The sequence below is a fragment of the Coptis chinensis genome, chromosome 2 (genome assembly GCF_015680905.1).
Source record: "Coptis chinensis isolate HL-2020 chromosome 2, ASM1568090v1, whole genome shotgun sequence".
In the NCBI taxonomy this organism is placed as follows: Eukaryota; Viridiplantae; Streptophyta; class Magnoliopsida; order Ranunculales; family Ranunculaceae; genus Coptis; species Coptis chinensis.
In genome coordinates this window covers 111,925,148-111,951,908 of record NC_141457.1, presented here as the reverse complement: position 1 = coordinate 111,951,908, position 26,761 = coordinate 111,925,148, and the positions used below count along the sequence as shown (strand labels likewise).

The window sequence follows — 26,761 nt, the reverse complement described above, 5'->3', positions numbered from 1 at the left end:
TTGATTATGGACTGATATTTAATAGATTTCCATCATTGTTAGAAGGGTAATATGTTATAAACTGGATCCAGTAATGTTTATGTGTTTACCTTTGGTGGAAATTGAGTGTCTTGGATATCATCCAAGCTAATCGCCTTAGAAAAGGCATGTGATGATCTTGAGTGGGTTAGCAACCTCTTGGCAAATCTTCCCATTGGCTCTAAACAGACCTCGATGTGTATATGCTTTGCAACCGCCTCATTGCAATAGCTAAGACATGTTATCTTATGTGCAATGGGAAAAGAATACATGTAAGTTGAGATATAACTTAATCAAGCAAAATGCTAGAGATTATGTTAGGTTGGACTTAGTTTGGCCACATGTTTAACCGCTTCCACTTCTTTGGAGGCAAGTGGTTATATCGTCGAGGGGATGGGACTTTTGCCTTAGATAGAGGGCGACAATCGGCAAACCCCCCACCTATGTGATTGGAGATCTCATGAATTAGGTTCAAAGGGAAAAACAAGTCACCTAAATTAAATCACGGTATGCTATTGTCTTTCTTTGAGGCGTCCCACCCTATGACTAGATAGCATTTTTGTATACTTTGTATAACTTGGATTGCAATGAGAAAGGATGAGTTATTTTACTCTTATTGGAATCCATAGTCCATTTTTTATAATGAGATAGTGTATTTTAAGCTGCAATGTACACTTGATGGATATCCACCTACGTGAATGTAGAATTGGCCTGGTTCTTATGAGTATTCGTGCAAGTACTCTAGAGCATTCATGGAACACACGCGTATGAAAAGGCCAAAAAGCAACACCACAGAACAGGGGCATATAATGAAAGAGCAATGTGGGTGCATGTCCTCTATTTTACTACAAGGGAATGTTGGTTCAAAGATTTTTTAATCCACCACTTTCACGTATTATAAGACATGTTACCCTATGACTGGTTCAAGCCCGAAAAGCACCAGTATCTTATGCATTGTTTTTTCGATTCTCTCTGGCATTTCGTTAACCCTTTTCTTTTGTAATATCCTATTCCAAAATAGTGGGGGACTATTAGTATTTTGAAATAGTGGGGGATTGTTGGAATCTCTAAGTGTATTTCGAAATACTTGTGAGTGTGTGCAAAGTGGAGGAGATGAACCATATGTGTTCTCTCCACTTTAGTGCATAGTAGATAGTCCCATATTGGTTATCCACCACATCGGGTAGGGTTCGGGCTTGGGCTTGGGCTTACTGTTGTTGGTAGTGGTTTGACCAATAGCCTAAACTTGTTTTGCCTTTTTCTTGGCAAAGAAGTTTCAGTGTTCTATTAGGAGTTGGTCTCTCTTCCTCCTAACCTCTATAAATAGGACTGTGAGTCCATAGAGATGAGACTTGATCGAAACTCAACTCGAGAGAAAGCGAAAACTCAAACCCGGTTCTTTTCTTCTTCTCTTCTTCTTGTCCGGCCGCCAGAGAGAGTTATATTGTCTTTGTTCTAGAGGGTAGTCCGTTTCTAGTGCAAAGTCAGGGCTAAGCCGTTAACCATTGAATCCTCGAGGAAAGACGCCACGCTTGCCTTTACTTTTCATTGGAAGGGGCTTAAATCTTTCCTTAAGGACTGCCTAATCCGCCTTGGCTATTCTTCGCCATCGCTGTCCTTGTCTCTTCATTGCTACTGCTGTCTACTGTTCCTTCTATTCTACTTTAGTTGCTGTGTTCATACAACTATTCTAACAGTTGATACAGAAGAATCAACTTTGAGGTCAAAGTTTGCATCAGATAGCAACTTTAGGTTTCCGTTGAATATAATATTTACTGGAACTGAATTTGTTATATTGAGTTTGAGGGAGATGAGGTTCAGAGCAGAAACCACAATTGAGGAAGGAAAGTTACCCTTCAGATTCAAATTCTTAAGTTGAGAAGCTGATATTGTTAAAATACCAGACGTAATGTTACAGTTTTCTAGAACAAGTGTCTCCAAGGATGGACTGGCTGAAAAGAGGGCCTCATCAAGTTGGCCATCCTTCAAAGAAACTGAAATTAGATGCACAACTTTAAGAGAAGGTAACCAGATCCTAAGTGGCAAGCTTAGGCTGTTGTTAAACAGTTTGAACTCTCTCAACGACTCACAAGTGAATAAATGAGGAGTTAATTGGATATTTCTCCCGCAACCATTTTCAATATCAAGAACTTGAACATTATGTCTTACTGCATATGTTATCCACTCTTTGATCCTACTTAAATCTTCATAATCAAACGAGCCTACTATGGAAAGAGAAACATTTTGCATATCTGAACCGTCTCGTAGAAATAGTACAGAATTGACAAACTTAATGAATGTTTTCGTGGATCGGAAGAGTCTTGAATTGAAATGAAAGGAGGGGACAGAAGACCAGATGTTTATCCACCCTTTAGATAGAACGCATGTTCGAACCACTTCTTTGGTTGGAAGAAACGATAGGATGTGAAAGATTATAGGCATGGGTAATGCAGAGATCCTATTCATTTCTAGGCTCGAATTCTCTCCAAAGGTTGAACCAGTCTGCTCAACAATACTACCCGTCTGCCCAAGTGAAGGTGCAGTGAACTGGAACAACCCAGCTGATTGTGTGTTAGAATTCATGCCACCGAATGGGGATGGAGCCAAACCCGAATTAAATAGCAAAGGTGACGGATTACTTCCCAATGCGGGGGTGGATGTAGAATAAAAAATAGATGGTGTGGATTGTGTAGGAGGCTGACTAAAAGCAGGAAGCTGAACAGCAGGATTGGAGCCACCTATAAATGAATTTGAACAAGTAAAAACACTTGAGAATAGTACTTGTGTGAATCCTTCAATAATTACTAGCAGACAAAATTTGAGTGAAACTGATGCTGGCAATGGCGTGTGCACTAACCAAAGTCACTAAATTTATTGGAAAATTTAAGCTGAAAAATTCAAGTATTGCAGGGGAAAGGGACTCACCAAACAGAGAACTCTGAGCTCCAAAGTGAGATGAAGTCGTTCCTAAAGGACTGCTACTTTGGCGAAAGGCAGGAATGAAAGTAAAACCAGAGGATGGAGAACTTGAAGCTCCAAAGTGAGATGAAGTCGTTCCTAAAGGACTGCTACTTTGGCGAAAGACAGGAGTGAAAGTAAAACCAGAGGATGGAGAACTTGAAGCTCCAAATGCAGTATTTGTAGAACCGAATGGACTAGAAGAAGATCCAAATCCAGTACAGGTAGCACCTGTTGAAGATCCGAATTCGCCAAGGACAGAGCTTGTTGAAGATCCGAATCCAGGGACAAAGGCTCCAGAGGTAAAACTATTTTGGAAATTTGTCATTGAAACTATATTTTTTTTATTCCTCTATATTTCTCAAATGAAAGTGGGAACGCAGTAATTCCAAGTAAGTTACCGTAGACGTCCATAGGCGGTGTAGGAGAATTAGACCTGTGAAACCATTTTGTGCATGAAATTATTACCTTAGCAATAATTATTAAATCATGAAATTTTGTGCATGAAATTATTACCTTAGCAATAATTTAAAAAAACAAATTCTCTGATCAATTAACACAGAGTTACATTCTTTAAAACCAACACTAAAGAGCCCTTGTCCTCATGATTTAACAAATACAGTAAAACCTTAGGTAATAAACTCACCAAACCAAAATCAAAAGTCGTGGATCTTTCATGCAAGATGACTTAAAAACAGAATTGCTTACAATAGAGATTACCACTTTTTAAAAACATTAAACATGAAAGGTTTGAATAAAACTTACAGGGATTACCACATCTTTCGCAAGTTTACAACCAGAGCTCAAATTGACCATTGCATCCTAAAACTAGGGGCTAGGTGACTCACTGACTTAGGGATGAAGCTAAGGGAGAAGGGGAGATGAATAAAGAAGAAATTGGAGAAAGAATAAAGCTAATGTGGAGCTCATATTATTGGCACTTTTTTCAAAAGAGACTGAAAAAAAGTGGGTTTTGTAAAGTAATATGGTGGGTTTGCACATAAAATTCCTAAACCAACCCTTAGACCTTGTACACATTTTGCATTCGAACCTAAGAACGACACCATGCATCTTCCACAATAACTAACGTTATTAGTAGCTGTTTAGTTCTACCTTACAAATATGATAAGAGAAGATAAGGGGTTAGGACATGGGAAAGACCGAGTTCGTTGTTGAGTGAACTGCCTGCATATCTATCTCTCACTTCTGAGGAGAGAGTAGAATTAGGTCTGGCGTAGCTCATGCAAGGGGTATTTATAGCTTGTGAACGTGGAGATCTATCCAACACGTGTACTAATAAAAACAAATGTATGGTTGAGATTGAGGAGTGTTGGAATGGTGTTGGAATGGTGTTGGTATGAATTCTGTAATGATGGGGAGTTGTTACAGTGGTTCATGATTTGCGGTAATAGAATGTGTAAGTATGACTTTGGCAATGATTGCTTCTAGAAGATAGGCTGTGTCACGAGATAGAATGATCTTTGTGAAGATGTGCGAGTTGATCTGTTCTAGAGCGATCTTGTAGCTCGGATGTGTGAGCTAATGATGTAAGTCGCTCTGAAGGCAGTTCGGGAAACGAGGTCATAGGTCGGTGTGGTATTTCCACTATGCTGAACACGTGTATGATACTCCTGAATTAGAATATCACTCCCTCACAGTAGCTCCATTCCATATTGCACAGAAAAAATCATTACAACTGTAGATTGAGTCTCAAATTACAGCAGATGCATGGGGATATTTTGGTGTCTGTTACAGTTAAACGCAATAAAATCTGTTGAAGGTCGTGTACTAATTGCTCAAACGGATGAAGTTGCAATAGTCTGTAACTCTGTATACGTACGGAATGCCTCGCATCTCACCTTGTAAAATGCAAGGTCATAATCAACGTGGAAGCAAATCAAATATTTTCTTTGTGCTATCACATAGTCAAGAATTTCAACGTTGTTTTCACACAACTGAGAGATGACTTTTGTATTTTATTTTATCTTGTTTACTTATATACTTGAACCATCTTGTAGAAGCAACAGATTACATAGTAAAGACAACACAAATTGGCAAGAGAAGAATACTTTTACAGTCCTATATGGCATTTAACGAGCACGTTTACATGGATATATATATTTTTTCTACTACATACAAAGCACAAATGGCCAAGAGAAATAAACTAGTGTCTAGTACTTAATCACTGTTTTAAAGAAAGCCATTGCAGAGTCTGCAGTATACATCTGTTTGAGGGAAACCCGCGTAAGTAAATGATAACTACTTGAAAGGCTTGAGATGAAATATATAAACATATTTTTCATATCATCATAAAATGCATGAGTTTCTTGAAAATCAGTTTACACGTACACAATAGACTATGTAATACTGACCGGACTCCTGAATCTTCAAAAACGCAAAATCATTAGGTTACCAACAACTACATGATTAACAGGAAACAACTAACACAGACTCCGAATATCAACCATAAAAACTTATCTCGACTCCCATCCAAATAACTACTTAAATAAGTTAATATTACCTGTTCTCACAATATTAACTGACATGAGAAAGCAGTAGTGTCAAGACTCGAGCTCAACCATTACAATGTACACAAATATTTCAGACCAGTAAGCGCATATTACTAATATGAAATAGTTACAATAGCCATGAATTCAGAACAAGTTTAAGAAAATGACAATAAAGTGAATAAACACACAACTCTAATACTGATATGACACCAAACACAAACAGTTCTACTTAAATCCTTGAAATTGCATACACAGTTCACCGTTTGATTCACCTGACTATCAAATCTAGACTAACTTAGAAAACAAGAAAAGTGTAGAGTTAAAGAAGGCCAAGATCATCAGATGCGCCAATACATTATTCCTGCAGTCAATGACGCTCGTGGTTGTGTCAATAATTTTCTACCAACTTTCACCAATTCTTGCTCATCTATTGAACTGCATTCGCCAGACTTGCAAAGGAAGATAATCATTTTCTCCAAAACTATTGCGTTCTCCAGAAATAAGTTGACCAGTTCCATTTCATTCTCAGATCCTCGGAAGCCCTCGATTTCAACTAACTTAAGGTGGGAAAGCTTGTACTTCACTTCATATTGCTCAACTTGGGCGATGTTCTTCAAACCATCAAACTTCCCCTTGACAATGACCATTAAAGAGAAAATTAAAACATCAAAAAATCAAGTTTAACGGGTATTTCATATTAAGTGCTTACCGCATCGTTCACTAAGAAGACAGATTCAATTTCAGTAGAGTGCATGAGTATATGGTTGATCAATAAGACTTCATCCATGCTGAACAGAGTTCCAATCTTCAGCCACTTAAGATTAGAAAATGGTGTCTCACTGCACTTTCGTGTAGCTAAATCCTTTTGCAGTTCCACAGCTATCGACTAAGACACAATGAAACAAACTTCTAAGAGTTTACAAAGCCTAATACAACCATTTTTTAATTTGTCGAAAGTTAACAAAGAAAAGCGGGTAGGACCATTTACCTGAACGAACAGTGCAGACAGTGTCAGATATCGCACATTCTTGACTATGCTAATTAGTTGAGTAGTTGATACAGAAGAATCAACTTTGAGGTCAATGTTTGCATCAGATAGCAACTTTAAGTTTCCCTTGAATATAATATTTACTGGAACTGAATTTGTTATATTGAGTTTGAGGGAGATGAGGTTCAGAGCAGAAACCACAATTGAGGAAGGAAAGTTACCCTTCAGATTCAAATTCTTAAGTTGAGAAGCTGATATTGTTAAAATACCAGACTTAATGTTGCAGTTTACTAGAATAAGTGTCTCCAAGGAAGGACTGGCTGAAAAGAAGGCCTGATCAAGTTTGCCATACTTCAAAGAAACTGAAATCAGTTGCATAACTTTAAGAGAAGGTAACCAGATCCTAAGTGGCAAGCTTAGGCTGTTGTTAAACAGTTTGAACTCTCTCAACGACTCACAAGTGAATAAATGAGGAGTTAATTGGATATTTCTCTCGCAACCATTTTCAAAATCAAGAACTTGAACATTATGTCTTACTGCATATGTTATCCACTTTTTGATCCTCCTTACATGTACATCATCAAACGGGCCTACTGGGGAAAGAGAAACATTTTGCATATCTGAACCATCTCGTAAAAATAGTAAAGAATCGACAAACTTAATGAATGTTTTCGAGGATCGGAAGAGTCTTGAATTGAAATGAAAGGAGGGGACAGAAGACCATATGTTTATCCACCCTTTAGTTAGAACACATGTTCGAACCACTTCTTTGGCTGGAAGAAACGATAGGATGTGATAGATTATAGGCATGGGTAATGCAGAGATCCTATTCATTTCTAGGCTCAAATTCTTCGTACTGGATTGTTTTTGATCTTTGTCATTGAAACTATTTTTCTCAAATGAAATCGGGAACGCAGTATTTCCAAGTAATAAGTTAATTACCCTAGGCCGTGTAGGAGAATGAGACCTGTGAACACATTTCAAGCATGAAATCACTACCTTTGCAATAAATTAAAGAACAAATTTCACCAGGTAATAAACTTACCGAACCAAAATCAAAAGTCGTGAATCTTGTGGTTCTTAACATGCCCAAGATGACTTCAAAAACAGAACTACTTATAAAAGTTCAATCTTTACAAAATAGAGATAGCCAGTTCGTTTTAAAAGAATTAAACATGAAATGTTGGAATCAAACTTACAATGATATAATGATCACTTTGGAAGAAGAATTTCTAGCAAACAACTCAGTTCTTTGTTTCTTAGTTTTCTTCTTAATCTAAAAACAGATACATAAATAGCTTATATAGTCTTTAAAGAAAACTCTAGATACTAGAAACCTCATTAACTGTATCACAAATTTTAATTAGACTTTTCATTATCCTAGACACAATTAAACTTTCACTATGACTCTTTGACTTCTAGAAATTTGGTTTAGTTTTCCAACAATCACCACATCTTTCGGTTGGTACTTGTGTTGTTCAGTTATAAATGGTTCGGAAGAGAAGAACTATTGAACGCCAAAGAATTTGAACCTTTACAACTGCTCTTGTACGAGCTTTATATTATTTGTTTGCACGTAAAATTCCTAAACCAATCCTTAGATCTTGTACAGAAGGAGAGCATTTTGCGCTCCCTTTCATTTTGCACAGACAAAATCATTACAACTGTAAATTGAGTCTTAAATTGCAGCGGATGGGATGTTGTCTCTGAGCATTTCTGATGTGGGTCATATCAGAACCCCTGTTACTTGTTTCGAGAGTTAATTCTTCACTTAAAAGCAAACCATGTAACTCATCTAACTGAACTGGATCATTCTAAGACCTTGTTCTGATAGATGTGGCAAAGGGTTTATACTCGTCAGTTAATCCACTTAAGACATGAAAGATAACATCATCATCAACTAAGTGAATCCCAGCAGCAGCAAGACTATCAGTGAATTGTTGTGAATATATAAGTGCGGAAACAACGTTACCCACAACAAACGGATCAATCCTATACAAAGATCGATCATTCACACTAGACAAGACTTCAACACCCTCCAGGCAATATCCCAACACTTCTCAATATCAAATAACAAGCATATAAAGTAAAACAATTAATGTAAAGGAAGAACAAACCACAAGACGAGATATATCGTGGTTCGGCAATTTGCCTACTTCCACACTTGAAGTTACAAGCTTTACTAGATGTCCTGAGTAACAGATTACAAGTCTCTCAATTCACTCACAAAGAATGAACTCTCAACTCACAAAGAATTGCTCTCTTATAATCTCTCTCTTTCTTGGTTTTGGAAAAGTTAGGTTTTCCAAAAAACTGATTTTGTTTTTATACCAAAACCAAAATCGCGTTCTTGTAAGAAAAGCCCACAAACAAAAGGCACGGCGAAGCCTGGTGGCGCTGGTCGCCAAATTCATCGGACCATGGCGAGCGAGTCGCTTCACTCTGGCCTTGCCGCGCTCTGAACGTAAAAAACAAAAAAAAAACTCTGTTTTTCTCTACATTCTCCACCTCGGTGAGGTTTTAACACATAAAACCAAGCCGAACACATCTAACAAAATCACATCCAAGAGGGAACACCTCCGCCAAAGGAAGACTTCGCGATCAAACCGCCCGAAGGGCTATGCCCAGACAGGGCTCTTTCAAACATGTAGGATTTGGAGCAAGTCCAAACAGTGTTGGAACTTAACTCCGGTGACAACTTTCGTCAGCATATCAGCAGGATTGCCATGGGTGTCTACTTTCTCAAGTGCAACATCACCATCCTCAACGACATTCCGTATAAAGTGATAACGGACATCAATATGCTTGGTCCGACCATGATGAACTTGGTTCTTCGCCAAATGAATAGCACTCTGACTATCACAATACACAGCAACACTATTCTGCTCAATACTCAAATCACCTAGAAGACCTCGAAGCCATAGTGCCTCTTTCACTGCCTCTGCCACTGCCATATACTCTGCCTCAGTAGTAGATAGAGCAACTGTAGCCTGTAGCATAGACCTCCAACTAACCGGTGCACCATGCATCATAAACACATAACCAGTAGTCGATCTTCGTCTATCTAGATCACCTGCATAATCAGAATCCACAAACCCACTGACATAACAAGTGCCTCCACCATAAGCTAATCCCACATCCAAGGTACCCTTCAAGTACCTTAGTACCCATTCCTTTGCCTCCCAATCTTTTCGTGTTTTGCCATATACACACTTACAACACTAACTCGCTTTGTGAAATGTCCGGTAATGCACACCATAGCATACATCAAACTACCCACGGCACTTGCATAAGGAACATTAGCCATATGCTTTTGTTCCTCCACCAAACTAGGAGAGAACTTAGCTGAAAGCCTAAAATGCCCAGCTAAAAGTGTAGAAACCGACTTTGCATTCTCCATACCAAATCGTGAAATTACTTTCTGAAAGTATTTCTTCTGAGATACAACTATCCGTCGCTTCTTCCTATCTCTGTCAATCTCCATGCCCAGTATCTTCTTGGCTCCACCTAAGTCTTTCATCTCAAACTCAGAGCTAAGTTGAGATTTCAACTTGTCTATCTCCACCATGCTTTTGGAAGCAATAAGCATGTCATCCACATAAAGCAGGAGATAGATGAAGTCATTACCACGAAGCCTTCTAAAGTAGACACAACAGTCATACTTACTTCGAGTGTACTCATGTTGCATCATGAATGTGTCAAAGCTTGTACCATTGCAGGCGATTGGTTTTAACCCATACGATGACCGATTCAATTTGCATACATGATCTTCTTTCTCAGCAACGACAAACCCTTCAGGTTGTCTCATATAGATCTCTTCTTCCAAGTCCCCATGCAAGAAAGCATTTTTCACATCAAGTTGCTCTAACTCCAAGTTGAAGTGAGCAACTAAACTTCAACAACACACGAATGGGCGTATGTTTGACCAGCGGGAAAATACCACATTGTAGTCGGCGCCTTCCTTACGTGAAAAACCCTTTGCTACCACTCTTTGCCTTGTACCCGATCTTCGGACTCGGGGAAGGACCTCTTTCTTTTCGAACACCCATTTGTTTGCCGATAGTCCTTTTGCCGCTTTGGCAATAAAACTAGGTCCCATGTGTGATTTTTTATCAAGAGATTCCATCTCGCTTTGCATAGATACCAACCAATCTACGTAATGAGCATCTCGAGCGGCTTCCTTGAAGCTATCTGGCTCATCATCTCCGATATTCAGTGCATATGCCACTAAATCCACCTGACCATAGTGTTTCACCGGCTTCTAATGCCCATACTTGTGCACTTCTTTAACTTGTCTCTGTGGCCTAGAGTCAGCCACTACAAGTTGCGGATGCTCATGCTCTTCTTCCTGTTGCTGTGTGGTTCCATGATTTGGTACCTCATCATGATCTAACCAGTCATCTGCTGCATCAGACAACTCAATGCAAGCTCAGTAGCTTGAACTTCTATAGACTCACCATTCTGCCCAGCTACTTCCGGCTTACTGAAAGATAACACGGAAGTCTCAACACGGAAGTCTCATCAAAGGTAACATCTCTGCTGACCAGGAACTTGTGGTCTTCTAGACACCACAATCTGTATCCCTTTACCCCATTTGCAAAGCCTAAGAATATGGCCTTCTTAGCTCTAGGATCTAGCTTGTTGTCCCTCACATGGTAGTAAGCTGTCGATCCAAACACTCGCAAAATACTATAAAATCAGCTGGGTTACCTGACCACACCTCATAAGGTGTCCTGCAATCTATGGCTGGTACTGGTGACCTATTGTACAGTAACATGCCATGGACACTTGCATCACCAATAATACTTTTGCCTAGGTGACATTAGACAATAAACATCTTGCTCTTTCAAGCAAAGTTCTATTCATCCTTTCTGCCATTCCATTATGCTGTGGCGTGCCCCTGACTGTCTAGTGTCTAGCAATTCCCTGTTGCGCACAGAACTCTTGGAAAGGTCCATAGGTATACTCAGTACCATTGTCAGACCGTAATGTCTTTACCTTCCTATCCGTATGCGATTCTCAACCCTTGCCTTCCACTTCTTAAATGTCTCAAACACTTTATCTTTCGATTTCATCATATACACCCACACATAATGAGTATGATCATCAATGAATGAGACATAATAGCGGTTACCTCTCTTAGAAGCCACCACGAGGGTCCCCAAACATCCGTATGCACATAATCAAGGATGCCTCGTTGTGGTGTGCTTGCTTGACTTGAACTTGACTCTGCTTGATCGCTTCCCATAGGCCGCAATGCTCACGGAAACCCCATACTTGGCTTCAAGTTCTTCAAGAACCCTCGCCAGCACAACTCGGACAAACCCTTTTCACTCATATGCCCTAAACGATATGCCATATCTTAGTGCACTTTCGAATCATTACTACATGCACCCACTTGCTACATCGCGATATCACCGTACTACCTATCGAGTATACAAGGTTCCATATTTTTGACCCTTCATCACAACTAAAGAGCCATTAACAATATTTAGGACTCCACCTTCACCCACAAACTTGTGGCCTTTGGAATCCAAGGTACCAAGAGAAATAAGACTTTTCTTTAGCTCAGGAACATGTCTCACATCGGTTAAAGTCCTCACTACACCATCATACATCTTGACCCGTATAGTTCCAATTCCTACCGTCTTACAAGCAACGTCATTACCCATTAAAACGGAACCACCATCAATGCCTTCATAAGAAGTAAACCACTTTCTATTCGGGCACATATGATATGAACATCCGGAATCAAGAATCCACTTTTCGGTCATATAGTCTTGTGTGGACACACAGAGACTGAACTCATCCTCTTCAGAGCCTGAAGCATAATTTGCCTCAATTTTTGCCTTACCTTTCTTCTGACCATCTCTCTTGTTCTCTTTCTTCGGGTGAGGACAATTACTTGCATAATGTCCCTTTTCATTGCAATTGTAGCACTGTACATGTTTTAAAGGCTTCTTTGACTTGGACCTAGAATTCTCATTACTTGAATAATTCTGTTCATAAGAATTTCCTCTTGCCACTAGCCCCTGACTTGCATCAATGCTATTCTCTACACGTGTCTTCTTCATCAACTCATAAGAAAGAAGTGCACTTTGAACTTCGTCAAGATCGATGACTTCTCTGTTCATGAATGTAGTCATTATATGCTCATAGCTTTCTGGCAAGGAGAATATTAAACATGCCGCTTGATCCTCATCATCCATCTTCATACCAACATTCAAATAATCCGCTAGACGTCGACGGAACTCACTAACGTGCTCTTGCATCGTTGAACCATCGACCATCATGTACCGATAAAGACGCTTCTTAAGGTACATTTTGTTAAATCATGCTCTTGGTCATATACATAGACTCTAGTTTGAGCCAAATACCGGCGGTATTTTTCTCCCATCACACTATACATAACCTCATTAGCAAGACATAACCGGATAGATGAACAAGCTTGAAGATCGAACTCTTCCCAATCATCATTACTCATACTCGCAGCCTTAGATTTAATCCCCTTTAAAGCCTTGTGCAAACCTTGTTTGATGAGGATGTCCTTTACTTGGACTTGCCAAATCCCAAAGTTATTCTTCCCATTAAACTTCTCTACTTCAAACCTTGTGTTTGACATCTTGGGAGCCATCTTTCAAGTTACACACAATAACTCAAAAAGAAACAGTTTCACCTCGGAATTTAGTCGAACACCCTGTCTACACAAATTTTGAGCACTAAACTCAAAAATCCTGGAGTCGATACCTACGCTTTGATACCAATTGTTGTGAATATATAAGTCGCGGAAACAACGTTACCCACAACAAACGGATCAATCCTATACAAAGATCGATCATTCACACTAGACAAGACTTCAACACCCTCCGTGCAATATCCCAACACTTCTCGATATCAAATAACAAGTATATAAAGTAAAACAATTAATGTAAAGGAAGAACAAACCACAAGACGAGATATATATCGTGGTTCGGCAATTTGCCTACTTCCACATTTCGAGTTCCAAGATTTACTAGATGTCCCGAAAATGAGATTACAAGTCTCTCAATTCACTCACAAAGAATGAACTCTCAACTCACAAAGAATTGCTCTCTTATAATCTCTCTCTTTCTTGGTTTTGGAAAAGTTAGGTTTTCCAAAAAACTGATTTTGTTTTTATGCCAAAAAACCAAAACTGCAGTTACTGTAGCAAAGCCCACAAACAAAAGGCCCGGCGGGCGAATTGCGGGTTGCGCAATTCATGGACCATGGCGAGTCAGTCCCCCACTCTGGCGCACTCTGAACGTAAAAAACAGGAAAAAAACTTTGTTTTTCTCTACAGTGAGTATTTTGATCTGTTGAAGATACTCACTCATTAGTGTTGATCCTTTCTTTATGTTTTGCAGTTTTGTTTTCAGTTGACTAACATGAGCCCTTGATATAGTAGACAATCTCTTCTCTAAAGTTAACCACAAAGACCTTGAGGTGGATAAACCAACAACATATGGGAGTAAGTCTTCTGACAATGTGGCATTAAGCCAAATCATGAGCATCTGATCTCTTTTCACCCAGGCAATATAGGCTGGGTTTACAACATTTGTAAAGCTACCATTTCCATTATTATGAGTAAAAAATTTAGAGGGACAAGAATCTGTACCATCAATAAGACCATGAAGATCATATGTATTGAAAATTGGTAAAAAAAGAGACCTCCATTGAAGATAATTTTCCTTCTTGAGCTTGATTGGCACCATATTTGAAATATTTTGAAAAGAGTATGAGGCTGATTGTTGTGGTGGTGCAACCATAGGAATATTCATATTCATCATGTTAACTGGACTTGCAGCTTGATTACTGAAAGAATTAGCTTGACCATTTGCTCCAAGAACAGCATTAGAACCAAGAACACCATGTGAACCAACGCCATATGAACCAAGAACACCATTAGAACCAAGAATATTTGGATTCTGAGTATTATAACCATAATTCTGATTAAAGAAACCATTAATTTGTTGATTTTGATTGTTAAAACCACCAAATTTTTTAAAGGAAGATGGATTTTGACTCTGGAGATAACGAATTTGAGAGTTTGAACTCAGATTTGGATTTGAAGCTAAAGCTGAGAATTGAGCATCAGCGATTGTGCTTGAGACTGGAATTTGAGCATCAGTAACAGCATTGATTGTAGTTTCAGCTGGAATAGAAACATCAGCAATTTGATTTGTGGTGTTTTGTTGATTTCGATCGATGATCGATGAAGAAGGAACGTTGACTTGATTTGTTCGTGCCATTTGAACCCTAGAGATTGATTTTGATAATGAGGACTCACCTCAAAATTTGATCGTCACCTATTGAAGGTGTTTGGCTCCGATACCAAGATAATTTTACAGAATGAAAAACTGAATCTGTTGTTGATTGAATGAACTGTTACATTGCTAGAGTATTTTATAGTATGGCGGTTACGATACACGTCACTGTAACTGATTAACTAAAGTAAAACAGAATTGTTAACTAATTATAACTAATCATTGTCTAAAGCTTGACTGTTGACTTGATTAAAATCTGTTGTCTCAATTATATTTTGGGACCAACATAAAGAAGAATTCTGTTGAAGGTCGTCTACAACTTGTCCAAAGGGATTAAGTTGGCGATAAACTCAAACTATTTTATCTGTGCCATTTCTTACTCAGGAATTTCACACATTTGAGAGATGATGGTTCTTTTTTGTATTTTATTTTATCTTATTTACTTGTAAACTCGAACCATCTTGTACAAGCAATACAGACTTACAGAGTGCAGATTGCATAATGTTCACCACACCACCCCTCCCCAACAAAAACAAAAAGTCTGTGGCAGATCAAGATCAATGTCTATGTATAAATGCCTACGAGATATGACTATATAACACAGATTGGCATTTGGAAGGAGAAGAATACTTATACAGTCATATATAACATTTAACGACCACATTTACATGGATATATTTTCTCTACTACAAAGCACGAATGGCCAAGAGAAAAGTAGTGTCTAAGTACTTAATCACCGTCTTAAAGAACCATTGCAGAGCCTGCAGTATACATCTGTTTGAGGGAAACCCACGTAAGTAAGCGATAACTACTTGAAAGGCTTGAGATGAAACATCTAATCATATTTTTCATAAATCATAAAATGCATGAGTTTCTTGGAAATCAGTTTACACCCCATATAGTAATACTGACCGGACTCCTGAGTCTTCAAAAGCGCAAAATCATTAGGTTACCAACAACTACTTGATTCACAGGAAACAACTAACACAAACTCCGAATATCAACCATAAAAACTTATCTCGCCTCCCATCCAAATAACCACTTAATATAACCTGTTCTCACAATTTTAACTGACATGAGAAAACAAAAGTGTCAAGACTCGAGGTCAACCATTACAGGTCAGGTAGAAAAATTATTCCAAGACTCGGAGAGGCTCGTGGATGTTTCAAAAGTTTTCGGCCGATTTTCAACATTTCTTGCTTATCTGCAGAACTCCATTCAGTAGGATCTGAAACCATGATGATCATTCTCTCCAAAAAAATAGCGTTCTCCAGAAAAAATTTAACCATTTTCACTTCATTCTCAAATCCACAAAACCCTTGGATTTCAATTAACTTGAGGTGTGACAGTTTGCACTCAGACCACATCTCCTCCAACAGAAAGTGCCCAACACCACTATCGTCATCTTCACCTTCACCTTCACCATCATCAACATCTTCACCTTCAATTTCAACATCTACATCTACATCTTCACCTTCACCATCATCAACATCTTCACCTTCACCATCACCATCATCTACATCTTCCTCATCTTCGTCTCCGTCTTCGTCTTCGTCGTCATCGTAATCGTCATAGTCATCGTCAACGTCTTCATCTTCAGCACCTTCATCTTCATCTTCATCATCATCATCAATATGATCCCCCTTGACAATGACCATTAAAATGAAAATAAAAAAACTTAGAAACATAGAGGAACGACAACTTTATTTACTAATTCTTGAGTTGAGTACTACCATATCGTTTACTAAAAAGACAGATTCAATTTCAGGAGAATGCCTGATTATAACACCCCGTATTTTATTTTGTTTATTTTTCCTAATCTTATATATAAAGCGGATACCAGATTTCCCAATTACTTCCCGTATTCCCGTTTTTAACACAAAGTTTTTCATGAAAAGGATACCGGAAAGTTAGATAGCCACTTTTTTTTTGTTCTTCCTTGAAAGGGTAAATTGGTCAACATGCTTAGCCTTTAAACCCTTTAAATAACAACCGCGAAAAAACCGACAGTTACATTCTCTTTTCTTTCCTTCCTCTCATCGCGACCCAACTCTCCTCTCTTCATCATTCCAAACTCTCAACTGTTCTCCTTTCAATTATACCCAACTCTCCTCTCTTCATCATTCCAAACTCTCTCCCCGACGCTTTTCATTGTTGTTTTGCTTTTTATTTTTTTTTGTTTTTTATTTTATTTTTATATAAAGCGGATACCAGATTTCCCAATTACTTCCCGTATTCCCGTTTTTAACACAAAGTTTTTCATGAAAAGGGTACCGGAAAGTTAGACAGCCACTATTTTTTTGTTCTTCCTTGAAAGGGTAAATTGGTCAACATGCTTAGCCTTTAAACCCTTTAAATAACAACCGCGAAAAAACCGACAGTTACATTCTCTTTTCTTTCCTTCCTCTCATCGCGACCCAACTCTCCTCTCTTCATCATTCCAAACTCTCAACTGTTCTCCTTTCAATTATACCCAACTCTCCTCTCTTCATCATTCCAAACTCTCTCCCCGACGCTTTTCATTGTTGTTTTGCTTTTTATTTTTTTTTGTTTTTTATTTTATTTTTAAAATCTCTCTTCTACATAGTTCCGATGCTAGAGGTATTTTGTTATTACTCTCCTTTCAATTACTACTCTCTACAAGCTTTTCCTTTGACATTTTCATTTTTGATTTTTTTACAGGCCCAAAGTGTTTCCCATCGGCGGCGCCGAACCAGACATCGAAGAAGAAATCCTGAAAATGAACAACAAAGACAGAGGCGTTCTATTGCTCATAGAAATCGCTACCAGAGGCGTATTAATCAACAACACTTATCTTCTAACGTTAATGAAGGTTGCCCATTTCCTTATTCCTTATTCCGTCTTAAAACTTTATTTTTTGACTCTGTATAACTTATTCTTTTTTTTAACGCTTTATTTCAGATTCCCATCAACAAAACTGTTCTCATACGACCACCGCGCTGCGACTAACAACCTCATTGCAAATTGCAAGAAACATAAACACGAATTTAGGTGACATTTATTGTTGTTCCTGTTTGATGCTTTTAGTTCTTCTACGTCGTTTATGAAACTCAGACGCATTTTTTTTTACCTTCTGTGCTTATCTTTTTACTCAATCAACACTTTTCAGGGAGTAACAGAACAAGCTCGCATGTAATGCCAATACCTCTACCATCTTCGAGACCGTCTAGGATCAGTCATGGGTTTTACAGGTGTGCAAGAGGTTTTGTTTTTGATCCAACCTTTGATCCTTACATGTTGCCCGAACCTACACTTTGTCAATACTGTGGAGCCAAACAATTCATTCACGAGACATCTGAGATATGTTGTGGAAAAGGTAGAATAAATCTTCCTAGGCCATCGGCGCCAGCCGAATTAGTTCAACTATTTCGTGATGGTGGTGACCTTGGTAAACATTTTAGAGAAAGCATCCGCTCCTACAATCATATATTTGCGTTTACTTCAATGGGTGTTGATTTTGATAAAGATCTTGCAAATGGTAAAGATGGCGTCTTCTCATTTCGTGCAAGAGCTTCTATTTATCATAGGATTGGAAGTTTGTTGCCGGGACCTAATAGGAAACCTAGATATTTACAGATGTACATCTATGACACTGACCATGAGATTGAGAATCGGAATTCTGAAAACCTTAAATTACGGGCGGATGTTATATCTACGTTGAAAAATATCCTAGATAATTGCAATAATCCCTTTGTCGGCGTTTTTAGACAACTTGGACAGAGAAATGATTTACAGAGTTGTCGGCTCATTATCAAAGAATTGAGAACAGACCGCCGGGAGCATGCTCTACCCACAAACATCACAAGTTGCTGCAGTATTGATAGGAGATACTTGATCCGTAGAGAATGGAAGCGAGAGATATTATTGTACAAACACAATCGGGCTTACCTTCGCCAATTCGACACTGCTGGATATTATGACCCGTTACAATATCCTCTTATGCTTCCTTTTGGTGAATATGGTTGGGACTTGGGTGTACATCGCAGTGGTACAAGAAGAATAAGTTGCCCCACCTACTATGCTTATATTTTGCAGGTATGCACAAAATTCATTCAACAGTATTTATATTGATTATAAAAGTTTTTCCTTTTATTACAAATTGTTGCATTTGGTAACTACTACCGCTACTATTTTGTTAATTGTTAAATGAGGAAGCTACCAAAATTTATTCATGCTGAAGAAAAAGCTTTGGAGGTGATAATTTATCTCAGACAAGCTCATATATAGCTTCATTGAAATATCTTTTTCTTTTTTCTGTTTTTTAAAATCTCTACTTCTTCCTTTTGTATATAGCAATATTCTTTTCTGAACACTTCAATTAGATAGATGTGAACTATTATAGGCTATAGCATCAAACGATTTTGGGATCATCTTGCACTCTTTTATTAATTGATCAGTGCATCTTTTGGTTAGCTTTCATTAGCTTCTTTACTTTGTATGTCCCGGACTTGGAGATATTTCAAATTTTCATGCCTTGGCTAGATAATCAATTGCATTGGAAGTTTACCTGTTGTGGTTTGAGATAAGGTTTGAAATACTTACTAAACGATGCTTGAGGGAAGTCACCCTCTAAATGAAGTTGAGTGAGATGTCAACTAAGCATGTCCTCTGTAAGATGCTTGGCAGTCCATGCATCGATAAAATTAAGTTTCTGATACAGTTCATTGCATCTACTTATCTAACATGCTTCATCTGCCTACACAAACAACAAAAATGGAATTCAGTTTTCATTTCCCTTCAATGAAAACAGTTTCAGTGTTCAAGCTGTATTGCAAGTACTTCGGAGGAACCAACTGGAAAAATACTGACTGTAAGTACGCTGGGATTAGAAGCTGAGGCTTATATAAACCAAAGCTCTTACATCTGAAACAGACTTCAAATCCTGAAACCGTTTTGACAAACATAGATAAGATGGATGGCCAAAACACCGGATTAGATGGTATAGATTGCTCATATAAACAGACTTCAAAACTTCAAACAGTATTCACAGGAACAGATACCCTTGACATTATGGCAGTACTATTAAAAAGTTTTTATATTTTGTCGCCCACAGTACATGTATATATGTCCAACTATCAACTATATTAGGCTTTCCTACAGGATAACTAACTTCAACCTAAGCTGTTTTACTTTGTTCTTCATTTATGCTTGCACCTGGTGCATCGGTTTTACACACCATGCTCTACTTAATCTTCACCTAATATAAGATCAAAGAGGACTACAACAACAATCTAAGACCACTTCAGCAGGGTATCTTGCATGCCAAACCATCACTCATTGTAAAGACTTCACCAGTCACTGCAAGCTCTTTAACTTTAGGAATTAAGATTCCAAAAAAACGGATGGACTAGCTAATAGACTCTGACCCTATTAGTTACCAAGTGTTGTAATGACCCCTTCTGCAAGAAAAAAAATCACACCAGGAAAATCTTGACTGAGATGAAAGAAAACATTAAATAAAACTGCCCCTAGCAAAATATTACAAGGATTAGTTTTTAGCACAGTTGCCCAAAAAGAAAAAACGTAAAAGCTCATCAACCATGTACAACCTTCAGAATTCTTACCACAGGAAACCAGTCCTTGAGACCTTGACTGTTATCACTCTAACAAAACAATACACTTTATAATTTACTGGATATCACTCAAAGTTCATACCCACTCTCTGCTAAGTAAGTGATGTTAGTGAGAAATGTTTCTGTCTCAAATGGCGATCCCACTGTTGGAACATACCCCCACCAAAATTAGCTTCCCCAGATTTACATCTCATTCACAAAAGTATCTCCGCCATATCTATTGAAGCACAATACGAGCCCTGAAATTTTTGTCTTCTGCACTAGCTATTCACAGTTTCTTGACATCATGTGCGACACTCTTAGAACCATAAAAACTACAACGGTTATGGATCATCTGTTATTTTTTCTGCATGGAAATTTAAAAAGCAAATATCCTGAATAAACCATTTTCGAGCTACGAGAATTTTAACTGTTTTCAGATAGACAATGAGATTGAATAGAAGGTGAAAAATAACATTTATGAAACTTATGGAAATTGCATTATACAAGTTATGTTGATCTTATGAAATTCCTGGCAGTTATTGATAGTTGCACAAATTGCCAGATTCCGTGGTTCACTTTTATTCTCAGCTTAGCCCTGCAAAATACATTTTAGATGTCGTCCCAACCATTCTTTTGTCCACTACTGTTCAGGCTTGAATTATTTTAGGCATATGGGACTGCTGTGCCAGCATTATCGTCTCTCAATGAGCATCTGTAATTTTATGAGTGCTACCAAGTATTATGCTAATGCAAGTCTTCGTATCAAATGTTTCCAGTGTCTTAATACGACCATGCATTTAATAATATTTACTGAAATGTCATTCAACTATCTCATTTTAAAAAATATTTGCTCGCCAGTGTTTGGTAGCATAAACCTTAGATAATGTAAATGACTCTTTCTTTTTTATTTTATGGATTGACATGTCTTTTTGTTATTGGGCTGTATAATAACTATTTCATTGATAGTTCGTTAATATTCATTCTAGCAATTAATATCAGTGTGTATAAGTTTTATTTATTTATTTATGCCCTCAATTCTTTTAATAGTTTATATATGAATTCTAATTCCTCTTATTATATTAAACACGCTCTACAAACAGATTGTTAAACTACACATGACATTTCACGAAGACCTACTTATTTATTTTCAGAGTTGGGCACTGACACAGCCGTCGAGAATACTAGAGACAATACATTGTTGTTGTAAATCAAATGGGATTAATGCATGATAACTTGCTGTCATCAGAGTTTAGGACATATCAAACAATTACAACAAATTATATAATTTAAACTCATAGTTGTTTCAGAGAGTTAACAACGTCTTTGACAAAACCATATATCTAATGATCTAATCGCTCATGTTTCTACATCTTTCAGATTCGCCCCATGGAGGTCTCATTGTTCCTTTTGGGGTGTCGTCTTCTGCAACAATTTGTCGTTGATATGTGTGTCAAAATTGAAACAATGAAAATGAGGTATTATCGGGATAATCAAAAGAATATTAGAGCTGAACTGTACCAAGGCATTCAAGATGCATTAAATGCAGGGGAAACATCTGCAGGTGCATTATATTTGTCTTCCGATATTCATATTATTAACTAATAATTGCCATTCTCTTTTTTTACTTTTTATCTTTTGAAAACTAACTTATTTACACTTATGATAACTAGGCAACATTGGTAGAAGGATCATACTTCCACCGTCTCATACGGGTAGCCCTCGGGATATGCATCACCGATATCAGGATGCAATGGCGTTGGTAAGGAGGTATGGAAAACCAGATTTATTTATAACTGTCACATGTAACTCATCTTGGCATGCAATAACACGAGAATTAGACCTAGACCTACGTACACAAGATAGACCAGATGTGGCCACCAGAACATTCCATTCTATTTTAGGGGAACTTAAACATGATTTATTTAACAGACATATATTAGGTAGAGTGATTGCACAAGTTCATGTTATAGAATTTCAAAAAAGAGGCCTTCCACATGCTCATTTTCTCATCATCCTCCATGAAGATGATAAAATAAATAATCCTGAAGATATAGATAAGATTGTTTCTGCTGAAATTCCAGATCCTGATACGGATCCTGATTTGTATGCTGCTGTTACAAAACATATGATGCATAACGCATGTGGAACTATTAATAGGAATGCAGTTTGTATGAAAAATGGTAGATGTAAAAGTGCATTTCCTAAGTCATTTTCACACTCAACTTCACATGGTACTGATTCATATGCTACATATATGAGGCGTGATAATGGAAGGCATATAAGTGTTGGAAAATACACATTAGACAATCGTAATGTTGTTCCATACAATCCTTATATTCTCTTAAAATATAATTGTCATATCAATGTGGAGATTTGTTAAGTTCCAGCATAACTTCAGTAAAATATTTGTATAAATATGTTTATAAAGGACCTGATCGGGTGTCGTTTGGAGTTAGTAGTAAACCATCTGGTAGTGATTATGAGATAACACAATTTGTAAATGCAAGATGGATTTGCCCACCTGAAGCTTTTTGGCGATTATATAAGTTCCCTTTAAATGGCATGTTTCCTTCTGTTATAGCCTTGCAAATACATCTACCTAATAGACAACAAGTTACTTACTATAGTGGTGAACTTATAGAAGATATATTAGATGATGAACACCGGCTGAAAACCATGCTCACAGAATTTTTCGAAACAAATCTTATTAATGAGGAAGCACGCCAATATCTGTATTTTTGGAGTTTCCGAATACTTTTATTGGGATTCAACTCGTAGGGAATGGTTCCAGAGAAATCGCGAATCGCTTGAACTATCGGAAGAATTGCAACAGTTTCTCCTATGGAAGGAGAACGCTATTACTTGCCTTTTTATTGTTACATGTCGAGGTCCTACTTCTTTTAACGATTTTTACTTCGACAGCAATGGTGAGCATGTGGGCACTTTTAAGGAATCAGCTAGAAAAAGGGGTTTACTTGAAGATGATGACAAAGATCAAAAGTTGTTTAAGCGGGCTGCAAGTACACATATGCCTCTTTCTTTAAGACGATTGTTCGCTACCATCTTAATTTATTGTCAGCCAAGTGGAGTAAGACAACTTTGGAATGAATACTACCCATTTATGATCGAGGACTACGCTTCGACAAATGATAGAAATAGAAATACCCAACTATTTATTAATCGCCTTCCTCAAGGAACTTCATGATATTTTAGCCGAGAAACAAAAGAAAATTACCGATTATGATTTACCCGACATTATTGGGGGCATTGACGAGGATATTGATTTAACAAGGCTTATTGTTGAAGAGAGATCTTTGCAAATTCCAGAAGGGGACCTTATGGCGATTCAAAACTTGAATGTTGAACAAAAAATGGCTTTTGATGAAATACTTTCATTTGTTAAAGAAAAAAAACATTCTATTTTTTTCATTGATGGACCAGGAGGTACAGGGAAGACATTCTTATATAGAGCACTTCTTGCGTCTTTAAGGAATGATAATCATATTGCGATAGCGACAGCCACATCAGGGATAGCAGCCATTGCATTACCTGGGGGTAGAACTGCACATTCGAGGTTTGCCATTCCAATAAATATAGATTACCTGTCGACATGTAACATTGGTAAGCGCTCTGCACTTGCCAAGCTTTTGTGTTGTGCAGATATACTTATATGGGATGAGGCAACAATGGCTCATAAACACGCTTTTGAAGCTCTTGATAGAACCTTAAAAGATATCACCGACTCTGACCTCCCTTTTGGTGGAAAAATTTTTGTTCTTGGAGGTGATTTCCGTCAAACACTCCCTGTTGTTCCGCGTTCTACAAGGGCTCAAGAGATTGACGCATCTGTTGTTAGGTCATGGTTCTGGAACAAGGTAAAAATAATTTCTCTAACACAAAATATGCGTGCACGAACTGATCCATGGTTTGCTGATTTTCTATTACGTGTGGGAAATGGTGACGAGCCTTATATTGATGATGATAGAATGATTAGATTACCTGATGATATTGTATTGCCCTGGACAGGTGATTCGTCAATAAATGATCTAATAGATTTTGTTTATCCTTCACTGAGTCTTAATGGATGTAATAGTAATTACATTATTGATAGGGCTATTTTAATACCGAGGAATGATGTTGTCGATAAACTCAATAATCAGATTATAGACATGTTCCCAGGACAAGAAAAAACCTACTACTCATTTGATATTGTTCCACCTGATCTGAGGAACTTATATCAACAAGAATTTTTGAATTCTATTGCACCAGTGGCCTGCCCCACATCAATTAACTCCTCGAAAAAAGGGATGCCCAATCATGCTTCTTAGAAATATTAATCCGACTATAGGGTTCTGTAATGGAACTAGATTAATATGTATTCATTTCTATGATAATACTATATATGCTGAGATTGCCACTGGGCAGTTCAGAGGTAAAAAAGAGTTTATACCACGAATACCTCTCGAGCCAAATAAAAGCGAACACATGCCGTTTACTTTTATAAGGAAACAATTTCCAATTAAGCTTAGTTTCGCATTAACTATTAATAAATCACAAGGACAAACTATTCGTGATGTTGGTATATACCTTCCTGATCATGTTTTCACTCATGGCCAACTATACGTTGCATTGTCGAGGTGTGTCTCAAGAAATAACATCAAGATTTTAGTCAAAAATGGAACCTTAACTAAACGTAGCGGAACTTACACTAGAAATATTGTATATCGGGACGTGTTACTTTCAGATGATGATGATACTATGGATGCTTTACACTGACCTTCTTTTCGTGTCGTCATGCTATCATGCAATGAATCGTTATTCCTTTGTTTTTCACTCCCTGGTTTTCGTATGTACAATAAAATGTTATGATTATTTTTCTACTGCATTTAAAATAAACAGTATGGTTAGTTCGGGATACCCACCCACAGTTAATATTTGCAGTTAGGTATACGTCATCCCCACCACTCCCACACGCTTTACTTTTTAAAAAACTCTCCACAAAGATATAAACATATATGAAGTAGAGATATCATGTGAGGCAATTTTTTGGGCAATCCATTGGATTCACAATATTGTCTTCCTATCTGATTTTTCTATTAGACCCCCTAAAACCTATATATGTTTGTAACCACCCAACAATGCTCAAGTAGTCCCTAGGATTCTTAGTTAATACTCGTGATAGTGCAAATTGAACGTGCCTTAGAACGTGTCTTTGTGGTCTCCACCCCGACATAGCCTGCGTTTTAGCCTTACTTTGTGATTGTTTCCTTTTGTTGGTACATTACAAGAGTGCCTTTAGTTTTTTCACTGAAGTCCTTACTGTAAACAAAGCAAACGCTCAAACAATTAGAAAAACAACTATTAAAGGGAGGGTATCCACGACTAACCAAAAAAAAATTTAACTCCGCCAATGCATTATGCGTTTTGCATTGCTGGTCCCAAGCCCCGATAAAGGAGGAGGGAAAATAAATTTAAATTGTTGTTGTATGCTATTAGTTATCCTTAGTACTGATATCTTCATTTATGAATTTAAACATACAATGTCAGCCATTCTAACTTTTCTTAGGAAGTGCTGACTATCGAACTTTACTTGGGCAGTGCTGACTATCAAGCTTTTACTTCCTATCGTTTCGTCCTTTTCCAAATTCAGCTTCTACATGTGGTGTTGCAGCAATTTATCTGTCTCTAAAGTTGATTTAAATTTTTTTTGTGTGGTGCTGAAACAATAGACACGTCACTGGAGTTGGTCTGCAAGTACAGGTTTGTAAATGTGATATACAAGATGTGCACCCGTTAATGGGTCTATAAGATTAGGATTTAATAATTTAACTCTGCACAATAATATTCTTCAGTTTATCTGTCTCCAGTTTTCCTTATATTCTTCATGTGCTTAAAGATTACTTTTAAACTTTGTGCAGTTTGTTCAAGATATACAAGTCGTCGCATCTGCCTTTTGTTCCATTAACAATCGATTGTGACGATAAAGAGGCCAATAGAGTCGATGGTGGTGCAGAAGCTGAGATATGAACAGTGTTTTCAGACTGAACTAAATTCAAGTCTAGCTATTGCCGTCATTGTTATTCAACTTTAAATGATGGTGAAAAAGAAGCCGATGGAAAACCAGCACCCTTCTAAACAAAATCATTGCATCGATACACATTGGCATCGCTCAAGTAAGAAACATTACTCTACTCCTACAACCATATTATGTATGTATTTAGTTCGAGGCTAACACTATCTCAACTATCCGATATGCATAAACTACCAGGTTATCGTGCCGCATACCATAAGTCATCTGAAGATCTATTGACACAGTTCTGGTATATGGCCTGCGGCTTCATATTGTCAAAAAAATATTATCGATTACTTGACACCGGCCTTTATCCGTGGAGCAGTTTTTTGATGACAGGCAATGATACCAAAGGC

At 37.7% G+C, this 26,761-nt stretch overlaps 6 protein-coding genes across 6 annotated transcripts in view; 2 read left to right on the top strand and 4 right to left on the bottom strand.

Annotated features, from left to right (window-relative positions):
- The window catches only part of LOC147520705 (senescence-specific cysteine protease SAG39-like), a 51,481-nt gene that overhangs the window by 8,111 nt on the left and 16,609 nt on the right, over positions 1-26,761 (bottom strand). The window lies entirely within an intron of this gene.
- LOC147520711 (putative F-box/FBD/LRR-repeat protein At1g78760) lies at positions 1,620-2,820 on the bottom strand. Its single transcript, XM_086594976.1, has one exon. The coding sequence runs from the start codon at positions 2,599-2,601 to the stop codon at positions 1,696-1,698; it is 906 nt and encodes a 301-aa protein (XP_086451102.1). The 5' UTR covers positions 2,602-2,820; the 3' UTR covers positions 1,620-1,695.
- Positions 5,703-7,092, bottom strand: LOC147520710 (putative F-box/FBD/LRR-repeat protein At1g78760). The gene is made up of 3 exons (XM_086594317.1): positions 6,475-7,092; positions 6,196-6,372; positions 5,703-6,118 (listed from the first exon to the last, which is right to left on the bottom strand). The coding sequence occupies exons 1-3, from the start codon at positions 7,090-7,092 to the stop codon at positions 5,825-5,827; spliced, it is 1,089 nt and encodes a 362-aa protein (XP_086450443.1). The 3' UTR covers positions 5,703-5,824.
- LOC147520709 (uncharacterized) lies at positions 15,589-16,538 on the bottom strand. Its single transcript, XM_086592209.1, has 2 exons — positions 16,493-16,538; positions 15,589-16,402 (listed from the first exon to the last, which is right to left on the bottom strand). The coding sequence occupies exons 1-2, from the start codon at positions 16,493-16,495 to the stop codon at positions 15,872-15,874; spliced, it is 534 nt and encodes a 177-aa protein (XP_086448335.1). The 5' UTR covers positions 16,496-16,538; the 3' UTR covers positions 15,589-15,871.
- LOC147520707 (uncharacterized) lies at positions 17,688-25,678 on the top strand. The gene is made up of 4 exons (XM_086592208.1): positions 17,688-17,771; positions 17,890-18,815; positions 21,713-21,896; positions 22,006-25,678. The coding sequence occupies exons 2-4, from the start codon at positions 17,916-17,918 to the stop codon at positions 22,713-22,715; spliced, it is 1,794 nt and encodes a 597-aa protein (XP_086448334.1). The 5' UTR covers positions 17,688-17,771; positions 17,890-17,915; the 3' UTR covers positions 22,716-25,678.
- LOC147520708 (uncharacterized) lies at positions 23,482-24,663 on the top strand. The gene has a single exon (XM_086594316.1). The coding sequence runs from the start codon at positions 23,482-23,484 to the stop codon at positions 24,661-24,663; it is 1,182 nt and encodes a 393-aa protein (XP_086450442.1).

Coding starts and splice junctions, on each gene's coding strand:
- LOC147520710 (XM_086594317.1), bottom strand. CDS start 7,092: ATGCAAAATGTTTCTCTTTCCCCAGTAGGCCCGTTTGATGATGTACAT. Junction 6,373..6,474: donor TGTCTGCACTGTTCGTTCAG/GTAAATGGTCCT, acceptor ATTGTGTCTTAG/TCGATAGCTGTGGAACTGCA. Junction 6,119..6,195: donor TCTTCTTAGTGAACGATGCG/GTAAGCACTTAA, acceptor GTCATTGTCAAG/GGGAAGTTTGATGGTTTGAA.
- LOC147520711 (XM_086594976.1), bottom strand. CDS start 2,601: ATGAATTCTAACACACAATCAGCTGGGTTGTTCCAGTTCACTGCACCT.
- LOC147520707 (XM_086592208.1), top strand. CDS start 17,916: ATGCCAATACCTCTACCATCTTCGAGACCGTCTAGGATCAGTCATGGG. Junction 18,816..21,712: donor ACTATGCTTATATTTTGCAG/GTATGCACAAAA, acceptor TACATCTTTCAG/ATTCGCCCCATGGAGGTCTC. Junction 21,897..22,005: donor TGCAGGGGAAACATCTGCAG/GTGCATTATATT, acceptor TATGATAACTAG/GCAACATTGGTAGAAGGATC.
- LOC147520708 (XM_086594316.1), top strand. CDS start 23,482: ATGATAGAAATAGAAATACCCAACTATTTATTAATCGCCTTCCTCAAG.